Source organism: Squalius cephalus, assembly GCF_949319135.1.
Source record: "Squalius cephalus genome assembly, chromosome: 25".
Taxonomy (NCBI): Eukaryota; Metazoa; Chordata; class Actinopteri; order Cypriniformes; family Leuciscidae; genus Squalius; species Squalius cephalus.
Window position 1 is genome coordinate 17,057,557 of NC_137146.1, and position 15,478 is coordinate 17,073,034.

The following is a 15,478-nucleotide window of genomic DNA, read 5'->3' on the forward strand; positions in this document are numbered from 1 at the left end:
GTAGCTGGACTAGTCTTACAGAAATACTTTATTTACAGACACTGCTCAAATGTATTGGTACGAGACATGTAAGATCTTGTCTGGAGAAATAATATTTGTATATGGCTAGCCCTCTGGAAGTGGAAGCTGCTTGCACTTGATAACTGCACATCCTTCAGTCAGAACTTAAACCCAGAAAGTGGATTTATTGAAAACTATCCCTGTATCCTGTGCCAACATGGGGAACAGTTTGGACTGTTGTGGAAAAAAAAACCCATGTGACCATACAGAGGATGAGACTAAAGGTTTGCTGAACAGCTCTGAATCAAAGACATCAACTAGAGCAGGAACAGATGTCGGCAGTCCAATATCAGATGAGGAGCACAGGTAAAGTACTTTTAACTTGTTGAATTTCTCTTAATACATTTTTCGGTGTAACAATCTCCCTTTCTCAAAAGTCGCCATGAAACGGAAATAGCAAATATCTTTTCTTCCCTATTGTGACCTATTTCTGAGTAACGGCTTTGGATGCACTGATCATGACTTTTTATGGCCGATTCAGAATTCAGATTTTTTTAAATTATTTTTTTATTACAAGAAAATGGGCCTTTTCCGATACAGGTTGCCGATTAATTTTTTTGTTGTTGTTTAAGCTAATTTATTTGTTTTTGCTCTGTTACAGGCCAAACTTGCCTTAAACAAAAAAAAATCTGCAGCCATTTAAAATTAGAGGCAACCACTGCATTTGAATCACACATGTAGCATGAGCAGTTGTTTTATATTATATTATATAATTCAGAATTTAAAGCAATCACTCATCAATTACCCTCACACACCTGCAGGTGTTAGATAGGTGCGTAGGAGAAAAGACCAAAAAACAACAAAAAAATCAAACACAAAAAAACCCTGCATTGCACTCATATAAAAATAGCTTTATTCGCAGCGATTTGGTCACATGACCTTCATCAGGCATAACAAAGGTTTGTTTTTGCCTCATAAAGGTCATGGGACTGTCGGGATGTTTTCGTTTTTAAAATTTAAAGCAAATAAAAGGGTGGGGTGGGGGCATGGTCTGACTTTAGCTTTGTGAAATTAAGCTACATAAGACACCTGAACAAAACAAAAACAGCAGACAGAGACAGACTGAATGAAAATGCAAATTCACTTTCTGACAGTAGGTGGCGCTTATGGAACAGCAACAATCTCATTCAGCTCCCTGGTTCAGTTATCAGGGCACTGATCAAGGGAGTCTGCAATTTTAAGGGCTATCTCAATTGCAAAATCCATCCAGTGCACTGAAACGTTTGCTCCCTAAAAAGTTCCACAATGCACCGTGAAAACCAGGAAGCATCTATGGCTGTGTCCGAAATCGCCCCCTATACTCTACTATTCACTATTCACTCTGTCTGTTCACTATATACTATATTCACTATTCCCTACATCAGCCCACTAATATAGTTCACTTGAGGGAGTGAATGGAAACTAGTGAGCGAATTCAGATACTGGGTGCGCCAGAAGGGCTGCCACTTTTGCATAGTTTGTGCTTGCTGTTTAATAATTCATTTGAAACTTAGCAAACTGGCAGCTCCAGTACTAAGAGATAAAAATGTATCTTGAACTGTGTCATGGAAACTATGTATAAACCTTAATTAAACAATTTAAAAATCAAGTAAAAAGGAATTTATACCTGTATGATATTACGCTGTAGCCACATTGGACCAGCGGTTTGGAAAATGGATGGATGATTCAGCTGTGGATGCCGTCTTCTGGTCAGATGTGGGAATTCATTCAGTGCGCGACTCTCACAGTGCATTATGGGTATTCTCTAGCCGTTGAGCAAACATCAGTTGTACACTAGTTATTGCAGTGCATTGTGGGATTGCACTCGATAATGTCCACCATGGTTTCGGACACCACTACAATTGGCTGTCCCCTCAAATAGTACCTATTTAAGTATAGGGGGCGATACGTACACAGCCTGAATAAATAAATTTAAACAGATCAGTTCCCTTAACGGAAGTTACAAACCATTATTTAATTATATTTCAGCATAAACATACATTGCTAGACAAGTAATAAACATAATCTAGCTAACATTTATAATTTATTTACGGCTATAATGTTGCATGAATATGTAACAAGCAAAGTATTTATCATAATTTACTTTAAATAACATAAAAAAAAAATAATGTGAGAAAGATATTCAGTTCTGCTGTTGTTCATAAATACCAGTAGTGATGTTGTACAATGAGGACGTTGCCATTTTGCCAGAAATAGTCACCAGTGTGCCAATGTATAGTGAGCCAGCGTCCTTACTGTACTTACCAGTGCCGAATTCATGTACTCAATATACTTTTTTTGTGAACAATTGTCTTTGAGTAGTCAGTTCAATATAAGAAAAATTATACAACATATTAAAGAGTAACCGACACCTCCCATCCTCCCGACCACCCACCAGGTAGACTTATACTGTGCTAAGGAATCGCAAGACATTGCAGTGGAAAAGGTAAAAAATAAAATACCTAATCAATAGATAAATAGAAAATATTAATTAACATAAAACAAATTTTACATATTTTTTAAAAAAAAAAGAAACAAAGGATTTAACTATGTCAAATGTTGCACTCCAGTTCTTTAAAGTCTTTGCCTTTGCTCCATGAATGTGAGCTGTTGATGTCTCCAAAGAAATAATATCCAGCAGAGATAAGCCCCAGTACAGAACTGGTACAGTACTTTCTCTGCTGGTGCGATGGTGCGTCTCTATAGTGGTGGCCAAGGTTTCCAGGTCCCAGAAAAGTTTCCAGCCAAAGCGAATGAAAAGATGATATTTACATGTCAAATGCATACAGTATAATGGTTATGTCCTCACAATATTGATGTCAGTATTGCGACAATTTCTGAATTATTTACTTTTGCGGCTCGCTTTTTTTTTTTTTTACCTTATTTTTCATAGATGGTCTGGAGAGAGCTTTATGTTGTTCATGTTTGAGTGGTACAGTACTGTGCAAAAGTCTTAGGCATGTTAATATCCCCCACCCCCCGCCCCCCCCCAAAAATGGTTTTAAGTCAGTTATTTATATCTTTTGCTGTAGTGTGTCTTTAGGAAATATCAGTTTACATTTGTTTACATTACATGCAAAGCTACCTGAAAAACTATGCGCAAGTGTACCTGGACAAAAGCCATTTTAAATGCAAAGGGTCGTTACACCATATTGATTTGAATTAGTTAATAGAAGTTAAATCATAAATAAATTCAATTTGTGATTTTATTTTTGAAAGCATTCTCACTTTACAGCATTTTAACACAAGTGCCAGTACTTTTCATAGTACTGTAGCTTTGCAGGAAGGTTTCTTCAAGCATCTTGGAGACGTTCCCGCAGTTCTTCTGGATTTAGTCTGTCTCAGTTTTTTCTGTTTCTTCATGTAATCACAGACGGACTCGATGATGGTGAGATCAGATCATACCGGCTGTTGTCAGACTCCTTGTGCATACAGAAATCTCACTGGATTATTACAATTAATGGCAAAAAGAATGTTTGGAAATGTAAACTGATATTTCCTACTGACACACTACAGCAAAAGATATAAATAACTGACTTACAACCATTTTTGGGGACATTTTTGGGGTGGGGATATTAACATGCCTAAGACTTTTGCACAGTACTGTACATCAAACTTGTGAATCCTGTTTTTCATGTACATAACCTCCACATTTGACATGCATTCCAAATCAACAGGCATAAAGAAGAAACAAAACCAAAACTGGATGAATTGATTGTAACCAAGCAGCCAAATGCAGAGGCTCAAATTCCTGAAGCACAGAGCTCTTACTCTACAACAATACCAATGTTACACACTGAAGCCTCTCTTGCTCCTGAACTTAATGACAATGTTTCACCTGAAACTGCTCCAACACAAGCTATAATCTTAGGTAAAGAAACGCCAAAAACAAAGACTGAATTTACTGAAGAAATCCAAAACATTGCAGCTGAAGTCTCAGAAGCACCTCAAGACACAGTCGAAGCACCTGCCGAGATCGTTGCCCCAGTGAAAGGGGAGATAGAGGCTCATCATGGATCAGCTGAAAAGGTAGACGTCGCAGCTGCTCAGATGACAGATGATGCAGGTGTCACCACAACAAGTTCAGACTCAACAGTCGCACCTGCTGAGGAGACACCTGTTAAGGAAGCACCTGTTCAGGAGGTAACTGCGCTTACTCAGGTTGAAGCTGAGAAGAACTCCGAACCAGAGCCAGAAACACACGTGGAGATGATTGCAGATGAGAAGGAAATGATCCAAACCGAGGAACTGCCTCCAAATGACACCTCTGAAGTGACGCATGAAAAGGCTGGTCTTAATGACACTGGGGATAATTCACTGATGGACAACAGCAGCACAGAACCTGACTCATGTGTTTTAGGTCAGTCTAATGAGTCGGATGTTATTGAGAAAAGCATAGCTGAAGTGACTGCCGAGGAACCCGTCACTGAGCCAACAGCTGAAGTGGAGGAGAAACGTTCAGAGGAGACCCATTCTGAGATGGAAGGACAGAAGCAAGAGACATCTGAAGCTTCTCAAACTCAGGAACATTCACAGGAACTTTCTTCTCCAGGTGTGGATATTACCAATGCACTCTCTCCTGGCATTGAAAATGGTCTCGTGAAGGACTCTGAGAATGAAAGAAATGCTGATGGCATAGTTGTGGAAAAGCAGCCTCAAAAAGAAGGTATAGTCCAGAAACCAAGTGATGAAGCCTTGGAAACTGAGAGTCAAGAGCAACTGCCATCTAAGCCATCTACACAAACTGACAGGTAATGAATTCATTAAAAATTAGATAAAATAAAATTTGGAATAAATGTTTCTACGCATCTTAGGGGTGGGCGATATACTGGTCGACATGATAAACTGCAGATATTTGATAATCGAATTACATTGCAGTACTGCATCAGCATGAAAGTTGATCTTTTTTAAGCGTTATAAATGTATTTTAAAATTCAAGCTATTGTAAAATGTGAAAGAAACTGAATTGGGTTCTTGCTTGAATAATTAATTTCTTTGTTCCTATTTAATGTTGACTTGTTTTCAGTAAGCCTGAGAAAATTTTTCTTACTTTAGTTAGACTAGTATTAGTTTTTGCTGTGATATTGAAATGAGTGAAATTCCTATGTCGTCTTAAATTTTGGCATCTTAACCTTATTTTCATTAAAAATTACTATTACTCTATCGTGATTTAAGATTTTAGTCTTATCGTCCACCTCAGTTATTTTAGTATCATTGAGATAATATTATAGTTTTTAATATTTTTAATTAGTTTTTATTTTTAGATTTTGTTTTCATTTTTATTCATTTTACTTTGTTATTTTTGTACATCAAGTTAAACAAAATAAACATTAGAAATGTTACCTTGGGAACTAGCTTAAATAAACACTAAAAGTTTAAGTTTTCTATATTTTATTTTATTTCAGTTAATGTTTATTTCATATCAAGTTTTTTATGGTTTCAGTTTTTAGTTAACTGTAATAACCCTGGTATGTGTGGATTCTAACCAGTCTCTCTTTTCTATTACAGCACTATTGAGGTGAACAAACCTGAAGTCACAGATGTTATGACAGATCTAGAAAAGAGTGAAAAGGTTGCAGAGCAAGAGCATGAGGCTCCAGAACCCACTGAGAATGGCCTGGACTCCACATGTGCCTCAGTGCCATCAAGCCCCATTGAGAAAACCAGAGCCACTGACACAATGAGGCTAGTACTTCCTGTTGTTCAGTTATTACCATTAGGTGGCGCAAAACTCTCATGAGTTCATAAAAATGTTCTGCGATTAAGTGTAGTTATTAGTTTGCAGTGTAATCACACCAATCATAATAGCAACAATGAATTGACGAAGTTTATGTCACACCAAGCTAAACACTAGGTACAAACACTAGGATCAGTGTAGCGATATTGTGTCAACATTACTTGCAGAAATCAGATTTTTGTCTCTTAAATGAGTCACTGTGTGTTTTTTAACACCATGAATTTGTTATATGCATGGCTTTGTCTTCTTCTTGTGGGTAATAATGTTTATATAATGTTTTAATGTGTTAATAGGCTACTGATGTATCAGGTCTAAGTAGTGTTATCAGGTGTTTTACAATTCCTCAAGACAGTTGCTGTCTGAGCAGCATTCCTTTCATTCTTATTTTGAGAACATGTTTTTTGTGATTGTAGATTATAGTGACCTTTGACTCAGTTTAAAGCTATGAAATGGCCACATTTAGACAGTTTAGATTTATATAAATATGTATATATAGGTCAGCACATATTCAAATAATTTCTGAAGAATTGTCAGACTCTGAAAACTGGAGTAATGGCTGCTGAAAATTCATTCTTGCTATCACAGAAATAAATTACGTTTTAAAATATATTAAAAAGAAATAGCCGTTTTATATTCTAACAATAATATTTCTGAGTATTACTGTTTTACTGTATCAGATAAATGCAGCCTGGGTAAACATTTGAAACTCCTTTCACAAACATGAAAAAAAAAACGTAGACCCCAAACTTTTGAACTGATCTATACTGATATTTGCAAATATTTTGGTTCTTAATGTAGTTTATGGCAATAAAATAGCATAAAATAATAGCAGAAAGTATAAAAAAGAAAATGCAATTTAAAGTATATGTATAAACATGCCTTTAATGTTTTTAAAAAGTATTGAGACACCAAATTGTGTCATCTTTGTCAGAATTGCCTAATAACCACTCGACCATTTCCCGTTTACAGTGATTCTGTTGCTGTAGAAAACACTGAGGCCAAAGGTGAGGTCACTGTGGCGAGCGATGCACAATTACTGGAGGAAGTTGTAAAAGGTGTTTCAGAGACTGGACCTCAACAAACAGAAGAGGAAAAGGAAAAACAGGAAGAGGAAGCTAGTGTTGTCCAGGAAAATGAAGGAAAAGAAGACACTTCCGACACCCAAAAAGAAGATACCATTTTTAGAAGTAGCACGGTAGAGATAAAGCTCATACCTGTAAAAGAGACAGAAGAGAGCGTGGAGGAAGTGCAAGAGCCACTGGATGAGTATGTGTCATTCTTGAATTCAGTCTTTCCAGCAATATCTTTAGTTTGGAAAGCCGATGGTCAGAAAGCATTTGGACATCAGAATCAATTGTTAATTAGACAAATGAATGAAGACTAGAGAATGCAGTATTGTGAGTATAGTCTTGCAACTCCTTGAACCGGAACTACTGTATGTTTACAATAAATATGAATATTTATAAAAAAGTGTGAAGAAACGATTTAGAAGAACTAAAAAATCAGGACAAAGCTTCTTTAGATCCAGACAGTTAAATTTGCCCTTCATGATGAATCATTATCTTTTGGATGTGAGTTGTGCATGTTGTACTTTAATATAGCTCTTCCAACTAGACTCCTCATGACTGCTTATCATTGTGAAAATCATATGCAAGATAGTTCCTCTTTTTGTTGTAGGAGTGCAAACCTGTATCTGGGAGCAGAGGACATTGAAATGAGAGCCAGCAATAACAAGCCATCCAAACCACTACTAGAGCTCACAAGTAAAGATTAATTTGTTTGTCACATTATATCTCCTCTATAGCAATATCAGTGATTATATGCAATCCACCAGCCATTAACATTGCAGTTAAGGAAAAGTATTAGAGACAATCAAATCACTGAAAATGTGATAGGGCCCTGTTGTTTTGTTTTTAAAGATACTGGTCCAAAGTTTTTCTGCATCCATCTCATTGTGTATTTGTGTTTTTCTTCCTGTCTAGTTCCTGGTGTAGAGACCAGATGTAGCTTAGCACCAGCTGTGGACATACTGGCCTACAGTGAGCAAGAATGGAAGGGGAACACGACCAAAAGCACTCTCATCAGAAAGGTGACCTAACTTTTTTTTGTGTGTGTAAAATGTTGTGCTTAAAGTATACTATTTTTTAAATAAATGTGACCCTGGACCACAAAACCAGTCACATGGGTCAGTTTTTTGAAATTGAGATTTATACATCATCTGAAATCTGAATAAATAATCTTTCCATTAATGTTTGGTCTGTTAGGATAGGACAACATTTGGCCGAGATACAACTATTTGAACATCTAGAATCTGAGGGTGCAAAAAATCGAAACATTGAGAAAATCGCCTTTAATCGCCTTCGTGCAACATGTGACTGGTTTTGTGATCCAAGAAAAAAATGTCATAATTCATGCATGAGAGGGTTAAGTTGTAAGTGTGCTTAAAGTGTCCAAATGCTTTTTGGGGCCACTGCACTCTAGTTTGACCTGTCTGTGCTTGTTGTAGAAGTCTGACTAGCATCATTGTGTGTGTTTCAGGGCTACAGTGAGATGTCCCGTAGCTTCAGCGGTCTGAGGAGAGTCAGAGGAGATAATTACTGTGCTCTCCGTGCCACGCTGTTCCAGGTGCTGGCGACCAGCACAAACATGCCCACCTGGATACAGGATGAAGGCTTTCTATTGGTGAGGAGACCCCTCTAGATCTCAGTCAGGGTAGATGCCATAATCAATTTTTCATTAAAGGGGTCATTCATGGGCTTTTTATAAAACTTGGCCAGTAGAAGATTATTTATTTTTCTTCTTTAAATCGTTGCTACATGACTATGGGTCTGGGCTTGATCTGACTGTCTATTGGCAGGAGTACAAAAATGCAAAAGTACAATCTTTATTTTGAAACTAACGAAAGCCCTAGAGCTGTCAAATGTGTCACACATCATCTGGCAGACTTTTGCTGACAAATAAACCAGGACATGTGGGTGCAGGTAACACGGAGAAAGAGTAAACATTGTTCGTTATATTTACTTACCAACATGATTGGTTGAAAATCAGCAAACTTTCCATTTAACTGAAAGCATGCTTTACATTTTCATTTGATTCAGATTACATATGGTCTCTAGGGTTTATAAGATAACACTGTATGTGAGGCTTTCTAGCTCAGATTAACAGCTGCTGGTTATTCTCACAGTTGCCAGAGATGATTGAAGCTCGGGAGCATTTGATTGGTGGATGGGTGTTTCCCCCAGAATGCAAGTGGGCAAGTGAGGAGGACGACTCTGTGGAGAGACTGAAATACTATTTGGATCTCCTTAAGAAAAAGGTGAATCTCTATACAGTAGCCTACATGTATGTATATATACATGTGAAAAGTAAAGTACACCCGTTTTTGAATCTCTATGGTTTTATGTATCGGGCATAATAAAAAAACATCTGGTCTCTGGCAGGTTTTAAAATTAGGTAAATACAATCTCAGATGAAAAACAACACATGACATATTACACTGTTTCATGGTTTATTTAACAAAAACTAGGCCAAAATGGAGAAGTCTTGTGTGACAAACTAAGTGCACCCTTCACTGCTTCCATAGGATTTAAGAGGGTAAGTAGCAGTCAGGCGCTGCTATGATTAGATAATGATAATGTCTTTGGCTTCGTTTACACTTGGAAATAACATGCGATCACCGCAATCTGATCAAGCAGATTGGATCATTAGCCAATCAGGACATGGCGCGTTTACATTTGTTCACATTAAGTAGCCTCTGTATCTGGATAACCGATCGGGTTTCTGTTTCCTGCATAATATTTAAATTAGGTCTGTGGCACAACACCAGATTAAGAGTAAAGATGACACTCAATGTGTCCTCGACTACCTCTGGACCAGGACACGCTGATCGGATAACAATCCGATCAGAAACGCGTTTACACTTGTCTTTTCAATGTTTATGTGGACAACATCCGGATACAGGTCACATGTTAATGCCAAGTGTAACCGCAGCCTTTGATTAACTGATCATTAGAAATTGTGACCAACTCTAAAAAAAGCAGAAGTTTTGGCAGTTTTCTAGTCTAGAGTATTCAACACAGTGCCAAGGAGGAAAGACATCAGCAATCATCTTAGAGAATCAATTGTTATTGCCCATCAATCTAGGAAGTGTTACAAGGCCATTTCCAAATATGTAGTCCATCATTCTAATCAAGTCAATACAGATTGTTTCAAAGCAGCTTTACAGCGATAACAGGAAAATGCAACAAAGTTTGTTTCCAGAAGAAATTAGCAATATTCTACAGTGAGGAAATTTTTTCGGAAAACATTCAAGACAGTTACCAATCTTCCCAGGAATGGACGTCCCAGCAAATTCACCCCAAGGTCAGACTGTGCAGTGCTCAGAGAAACTGCAAAATACCCAAGAGCTACATCTCAGACACTACAGGCCTCAGTTAACATGTTAAATGTTAAAGTTCATGGCAGTACAGTTAGAAGCAGACTGGACAAGTATGGATTGTTTGGAAGGGTTGCCAGATGAAAGCCTCTTCTCTTTAAAAAGAACATGGCAGCACGGCTTTGGTTTGCAAAGTTGCATCTGAACAAACCTCAAGACTTCTGGAACAATGTCTTTTGGGCAGACGAGACCAAAGTGGAGATGTTTGGCCATAATACACAGCGCCACATTTGGTGAAAACTAAACAGCGTATCAGCACACACACCTCATAACAACTGTCAAGCACGGTGATGGAGGGGTGATGATTTGGGCTCATATACATGAATATCTAACGTGACCAAGCCAGCGTAGATGTCTCTGGTGAGCAAGGCAAACATACTAGGTATCTCCGCCTGCGCGAGAACATTTTTGTTTGGAACATGGTCCAGTCAGGAGATTCCCAAAATCCTACTTAGATTGCGTTGCGTAGATGGAAGACATTGATTCTGCATTCTTAGTGGGAATATAGGGTCCATGTTTTGCTGCTGTAGAGCAGTGTGTCAAGTACATAGGCTTGGTACACCTTTATACTTATTATACTTTATTATACCTTATACTTTATATATATATATATACACACTCACCTAAAGGATTATTAGGAACACCATACTAATACTGTGTTTGACCCCCTTTTGCCTTCAGAACTGCCTTAATTCTACGTGGCATTGATTCAACAAGGTGCTGAAAGCATTCTTTAGAAATGTTGGCCCATATTGATAGGATAGCATCTTGCAGTTGATGGAGATTTGTGGGATGCACATCCAGGGCACGAAGCTCCCGTTCCACCACATCCCAAAGATGCTCTATTGGGTTGAGATCTGGTGACTGTGGGGGCCATTTTAGTACAGTGAACTCATTGTCATGTTCAAGAAACCAATTTGAAATGATTCGAGCTTTGTGACATGGTGCATTATCCTGCTGGAAGTAGCCATCAGAGGATGGGTACATGGTGGTCATAAAGGGATGGAAATGGTCAGAAACAATGCTCAGGTAGGCCGTGGCATTTAAACAATGCCTAATTGGCACTAAGGGGCCTAAAGTGTGCCAAGAAAACATCCCCCACACCATTACACCACCACCACCACCAGCCTGCACAGTGGTAACAAGGCATGATGGATCCATGTTCTCATTCTGTTTACGCCAAATTCTGACTCTACCATCTGAATGTCTCAACAGAAATCGAGACTCATCAGACCAGGCAACATTTTTCCAGTCTTCAACTGTCCAATTTTGGTGAGCTTGTGCAAATTGTAGCCTCTTTTTCCTATTTGTAGTGGAGATGAGTAATACCCGGTGGGGTCTTCTGCTGTTGTAGCCCATCCGCCTCAAGGTTGTGCGTGTTGTGGCTTCACAAATGCTTTGCTGCATACCTCGGTTGTAACGAGGGGTTATTTCAGTCAAAGTTGCTCTTCTATCAGCTTGAATCAGTCGGCCCATTCTCCTCTGACCTCTAGCATCAACAAGGCATTTTTGCCCACAGGACTGCTGCATACTGGATGTTTTTCCCTTTTCACACCATTCTTTGTAAACCCTAGAAATGGTTGTGCGTGAAAATCCCAGTAACTGAGCAGATTGTGAAATACTCAGACCGGCCCGTCTGGCACCAACAACCATGCCACGCTCAAAATTGCTTAAATCTCCTTTCTTTCCCATTCTGACATTCAGTTTGGAGTTCAGGAGATTGTCTTGAGCAGGACCACACCCCTAAATGCATTGAAGCAACTGCCATGTGATTGGTTGATTAGATAATTGCATTAATGAGAAATTGAACAGGTGTTCCTAATAATCCTTTAGGTGAGTGTATACTGATTGACTGATTAATTGCACCAAACATTACAATTTGTATTATATTTTTTAATTAATAATTTCACATTTAATCTCCAAATAAATGTTGAAACAACATGAAGACAGTAGCCTATATTTTAAATATTGTCTTTTTATAAAAGAAGGCCAGTATCACCGATACCAATACTGTTACTGATGTCTTTATGATTTTTTTTTCTCTCAATTTTAGCCGTTAATTATAGTCATTCAGCATGACAGTATAATTGAAAGCTGGCAATTTTAACATTTATTAGGTTTTAAAAAATATAACAACTTTTAATTTAAGTGAACTTAAAACAATCTTCATATAACCAATTATAATAAATGTCACATTTACATGTGCCCTTCAATATATCAGGGCTCAGTTTTTTTCTATTGGTCCAGTCAGACCGGTTCAGATTTTTACTTGCCCTGTCAAAATGCACAAAAGGTTAGTTTTCGTTGTTTTTGACCCATTTAACCTTGTAAACAGTGTTTTAAGACCTGTAGGTCTAACAGGTAGGAGCTATACAGAAATTGAATAAAGTTATTAAACACTTAACAGTCTTCATTGCATAAAAAAAAGCTGAGTTATTTTCTTTTTTCTTTGATTATCTTTACTGACAGCAGCAGCTTTATAAAGCTACTGTCACTTTAAGACCTGCCACAAATCCCATTTACTCACAACTTCAACATTCATTTAAGACTTCATTTAACTCATTTAAGACTGCGCTTGTGAGGATACTAGACGAAACAGGCATTTTGGCATAATGTTTTTGTCTGTTCAAGCGCTGTCTGAAGTGGCTTTCTGTGCGCACGAGTCATGTGTGTGATTCACAAATGCGTGCCAGTACAGAACTGCATTCTACTGTGTCGTGTCAAATATATATATATATATATATATATATACACACTACTGATCAAAGGTTTTAGATCGGAAAGATTTTTTTTATGTTTTTAAAGAAGTCTCTTCTGCTCACCAAGACTGCATTTATTTGATCCAAAATATAGCAAAAAGTGTAATATTGTGAAATATTTAAAAATTTTAAACAACTGTTTTCTATTTTAATATATTTTTTTTAAATGCAGTTTATCCCTGTGATGGCAAAGCTGAATTTTCAGCATCATGGAGTACTTGATTCCCGCAGCCTTCGGAAATTCAGTTTCTGAAGCACCTTGTGTAGTTAATCAGATAAAAACATCACCATAACTTCTGTGTTTTCACGTCTGTCTTTGTTGTTTATTCAGTGGCAGGCAGCAGCGGCCTGTGAGAGCCCAGAGGAGAAGCAGAGTCTGTGTGAGCGTGTGTTTCAGGGTGGAGAAGAGGAGTATGGTCTTCTAGAAGCACTCAAGTTTCTGATGCTGGCCAAAGCCATTGAGCTTCATCACAACATGGTGGCAGATCAAGAAGTGCCTGTGTTCTGCTGGCTTCTTTTTGCCCGCGACACATCAGAAAACCCAAAAACCCTCCTGGCCAATCACCTGAGCCAGATCGGCTTCAGTGGAGGGGTAGAACAGGCAAGTACGGTGACACTGACAAACTTACTTACAGCTCTGTCTCTTTAATCTGGAAAAAAAAGGACTATTTAAATGTGTTTGCTTTGTGTGTTGTAGGTAGAGATGTTTCTATTGGGCTATGCCTTAACACACACCATTCAAGCCTTCCGTCTGTACATGACAGACACAGAGGAGTTTGTGTCACATTACCCAGATGACCACAAGCAGGAGTGGCCCTGCGTGTGTATCGTCACAGAGGACGATCGCCATTACAACGTCCCTGTCAGGAGGACCGTTCAGCACCAGCACGGAGAAGATCTCACGATGACCTAACAACAGAGACTTCACAGAACAAATCTGATCTATAAATGGACATGATGTTTTGTTTCTGATATGATGTGTTGGTCATCGATGAAGGGAATTTACAGCAATCTACCGAGATCAAATTGCAAGCAGAAGTGCTCAGGTTTTTCCCCCCCAAAATGAATCGCAGAACGAACATCTGTCTGTCAGGAAATGCTGTGATGACTAACGCCGATTCAGAAAGGAAATGAAAAACCTTACTGCCTTTTTACTTTAAGCGTGATATTTGTTTGTATTATGCACTGTTGGATATGGCGTCGATTTACATTGTCAATGTTTAAAAAAAAAAAAATACTAAAGAGTTTACAACAATAATTTTAGAGAATTTTAATTCAAAAGAATGTATTGTGGGTATAGTAAGGGAAATGAGGTAATGGGCTTACTGTAAGTTCTTAATTTATAGAGACTGTCATTTTTAACATTTCATTGCTACGTATATATGGACTCATTGTGACAGTAGAAGTTTCCCATACTGGTTTTGATTTTTACTGCCATGACTGTTTTTTGAACTGTTTAAAATATTGCCAGTTTTCAAATTAGAGCAGTTCAACTAACTTAATTATTTTGGTTGCCATCATGTTATGTTATGTTTACATGTTCTTAACAGACACTGAAAGCAACAAAAACGTGCATAAATCACGTTAACAGGCAGCTGGTGAAACACAGATGCCAAGAAGAGTTCAAGATAACTTAATATTTAGCTTATTGTGGAGTTAAGCAAAAACTACTTGCACTTTTATTTCTTTTTTTCCCCGTTCATCTGAATTTTTGTATTTATCACTGAAGATTAACACTGAATAACTTAATTGCCAAACATACAAAAAGTTATACAGTATTGGTTGTAAAAAAGCAATTTTTTTTCAAGAACTGGAAAGCAAGATCATTTGAGGAAATATGAATAAAATATTCTATGACTCACTTCAGCCTCTCACTTTAATATGCACAAAACATGCAAAACAGAAATGCAAAAAAAGGACAGCTTTAGCCCAACATTTGTTTAATATACGCAATGCGTTCATAAGGTGCTTAGTTTATTTGTATGATCTGTCATTCAGTTAGGCCACAAGCACCGAGTAACAAGTAAAGCAGGCCCTAAAAACTCACAAAATGAAATTCCATTTAGTATTTTAACAAAAGAGGTATTGAAAGAAAAGCGTATAGTACATTTCTAAGATCTGGAAAATGAAATAAAATGGATTCTATAATGTGGTCCCAGCACAAAATACTGGATCAGAAATTATGTTCATGCGTTCATAAAAACTCATAAATATAGTCTACTGTACTTCAGTACTGTACAAGTGACATTTGCAAAGTATACAACATTTGTGCAGTGAATACAAAAATAAATCAATTGAAATATACTATCAAATCTAGTCTGTGCCACAAGTCAGTAAAAGATATTCCTTCTAAGCAATTTATAATACACTGAAAGTGTAACTATTCATTGTGCGTCTCAATACAAGAGGAAAACGGTATGTCTCAGGGTCAAAGTTCAGCAGATAACAGGTCTGTCATTAAAGCATCTTTCAAGCCTGTTTGTGATGCACTCTTTCTCCATTCCCCCC

At 37.7% G+C, this 15,478-nt stretch overlaps 1 protein-coding gene across 2 annotated transcripts; it reads left to right on the forward strand.

The window, feature by feature from the left end:
• Positions 1-14,831, forward strand: LOC307153507 (uncharacterized protein). Of its 2 annotated transcripts, none has more exons than XM_079862994.1 (10): positions 1-366; positions 3,717-4,790; positions 5,548-5,724; positions 6,746-7,042; positions 7,454-7,539; positions 7,759-7,865; positions 8,315-8,458; positions 8,961-9,092; positions 13,302-13,571; positions 13,668-14,831. In XM_079862994.1, the coding sequence occupies exons 1-10, from the start codon at positions 218-220 to the stop codon at positions 13,881-13,883; spliced, it is 2,652 nt and encodes an 883-aa protein (XP_079719120.1). In that variant the 5' UTR covers positions 1-217; the 3' UTR covers positions 13,884-14,831. The 2 variants fall into 2 exon arrangements, with proteins under 2 accessions (XP_079719120.1, XP_079719119.1); XM_079862993.1 differs by having other exon boundaries at positions 18-366; positions 13,302-13,575; positions 13,672-14,831.
• Positions 14,832-15,478: the final 647 nt, after the last annotated feature.

What these genes read in the sequence shown, in the direction of transcription:
- LOC307153507 (XM_079862994.1), top strand. Translation starts at nt 218, where the DNA reads ATGGGGAACAGTTTGGACTGTTGTGGAAAAAAAAACCCATGTGACCAT. An exon ending in ACCACTACTAGAGCTCACAA is followed by an intron (nt 7,540 to 7,758) that starts GTAAAGATTAAT and finishes CTTCCTGTCTAG; the next exon opens with TTCCTGGTGTAGAGACCAGA. An exon ending in TCAGTGGAGGGGTAGAACAG is followed by an intron (nt 13,572 to 13,667) that starts GCAAGTACGGTG and finishes TGTGTGTTGTAG; the next exon opens with GTAGAGATGTTTCTATTGGG.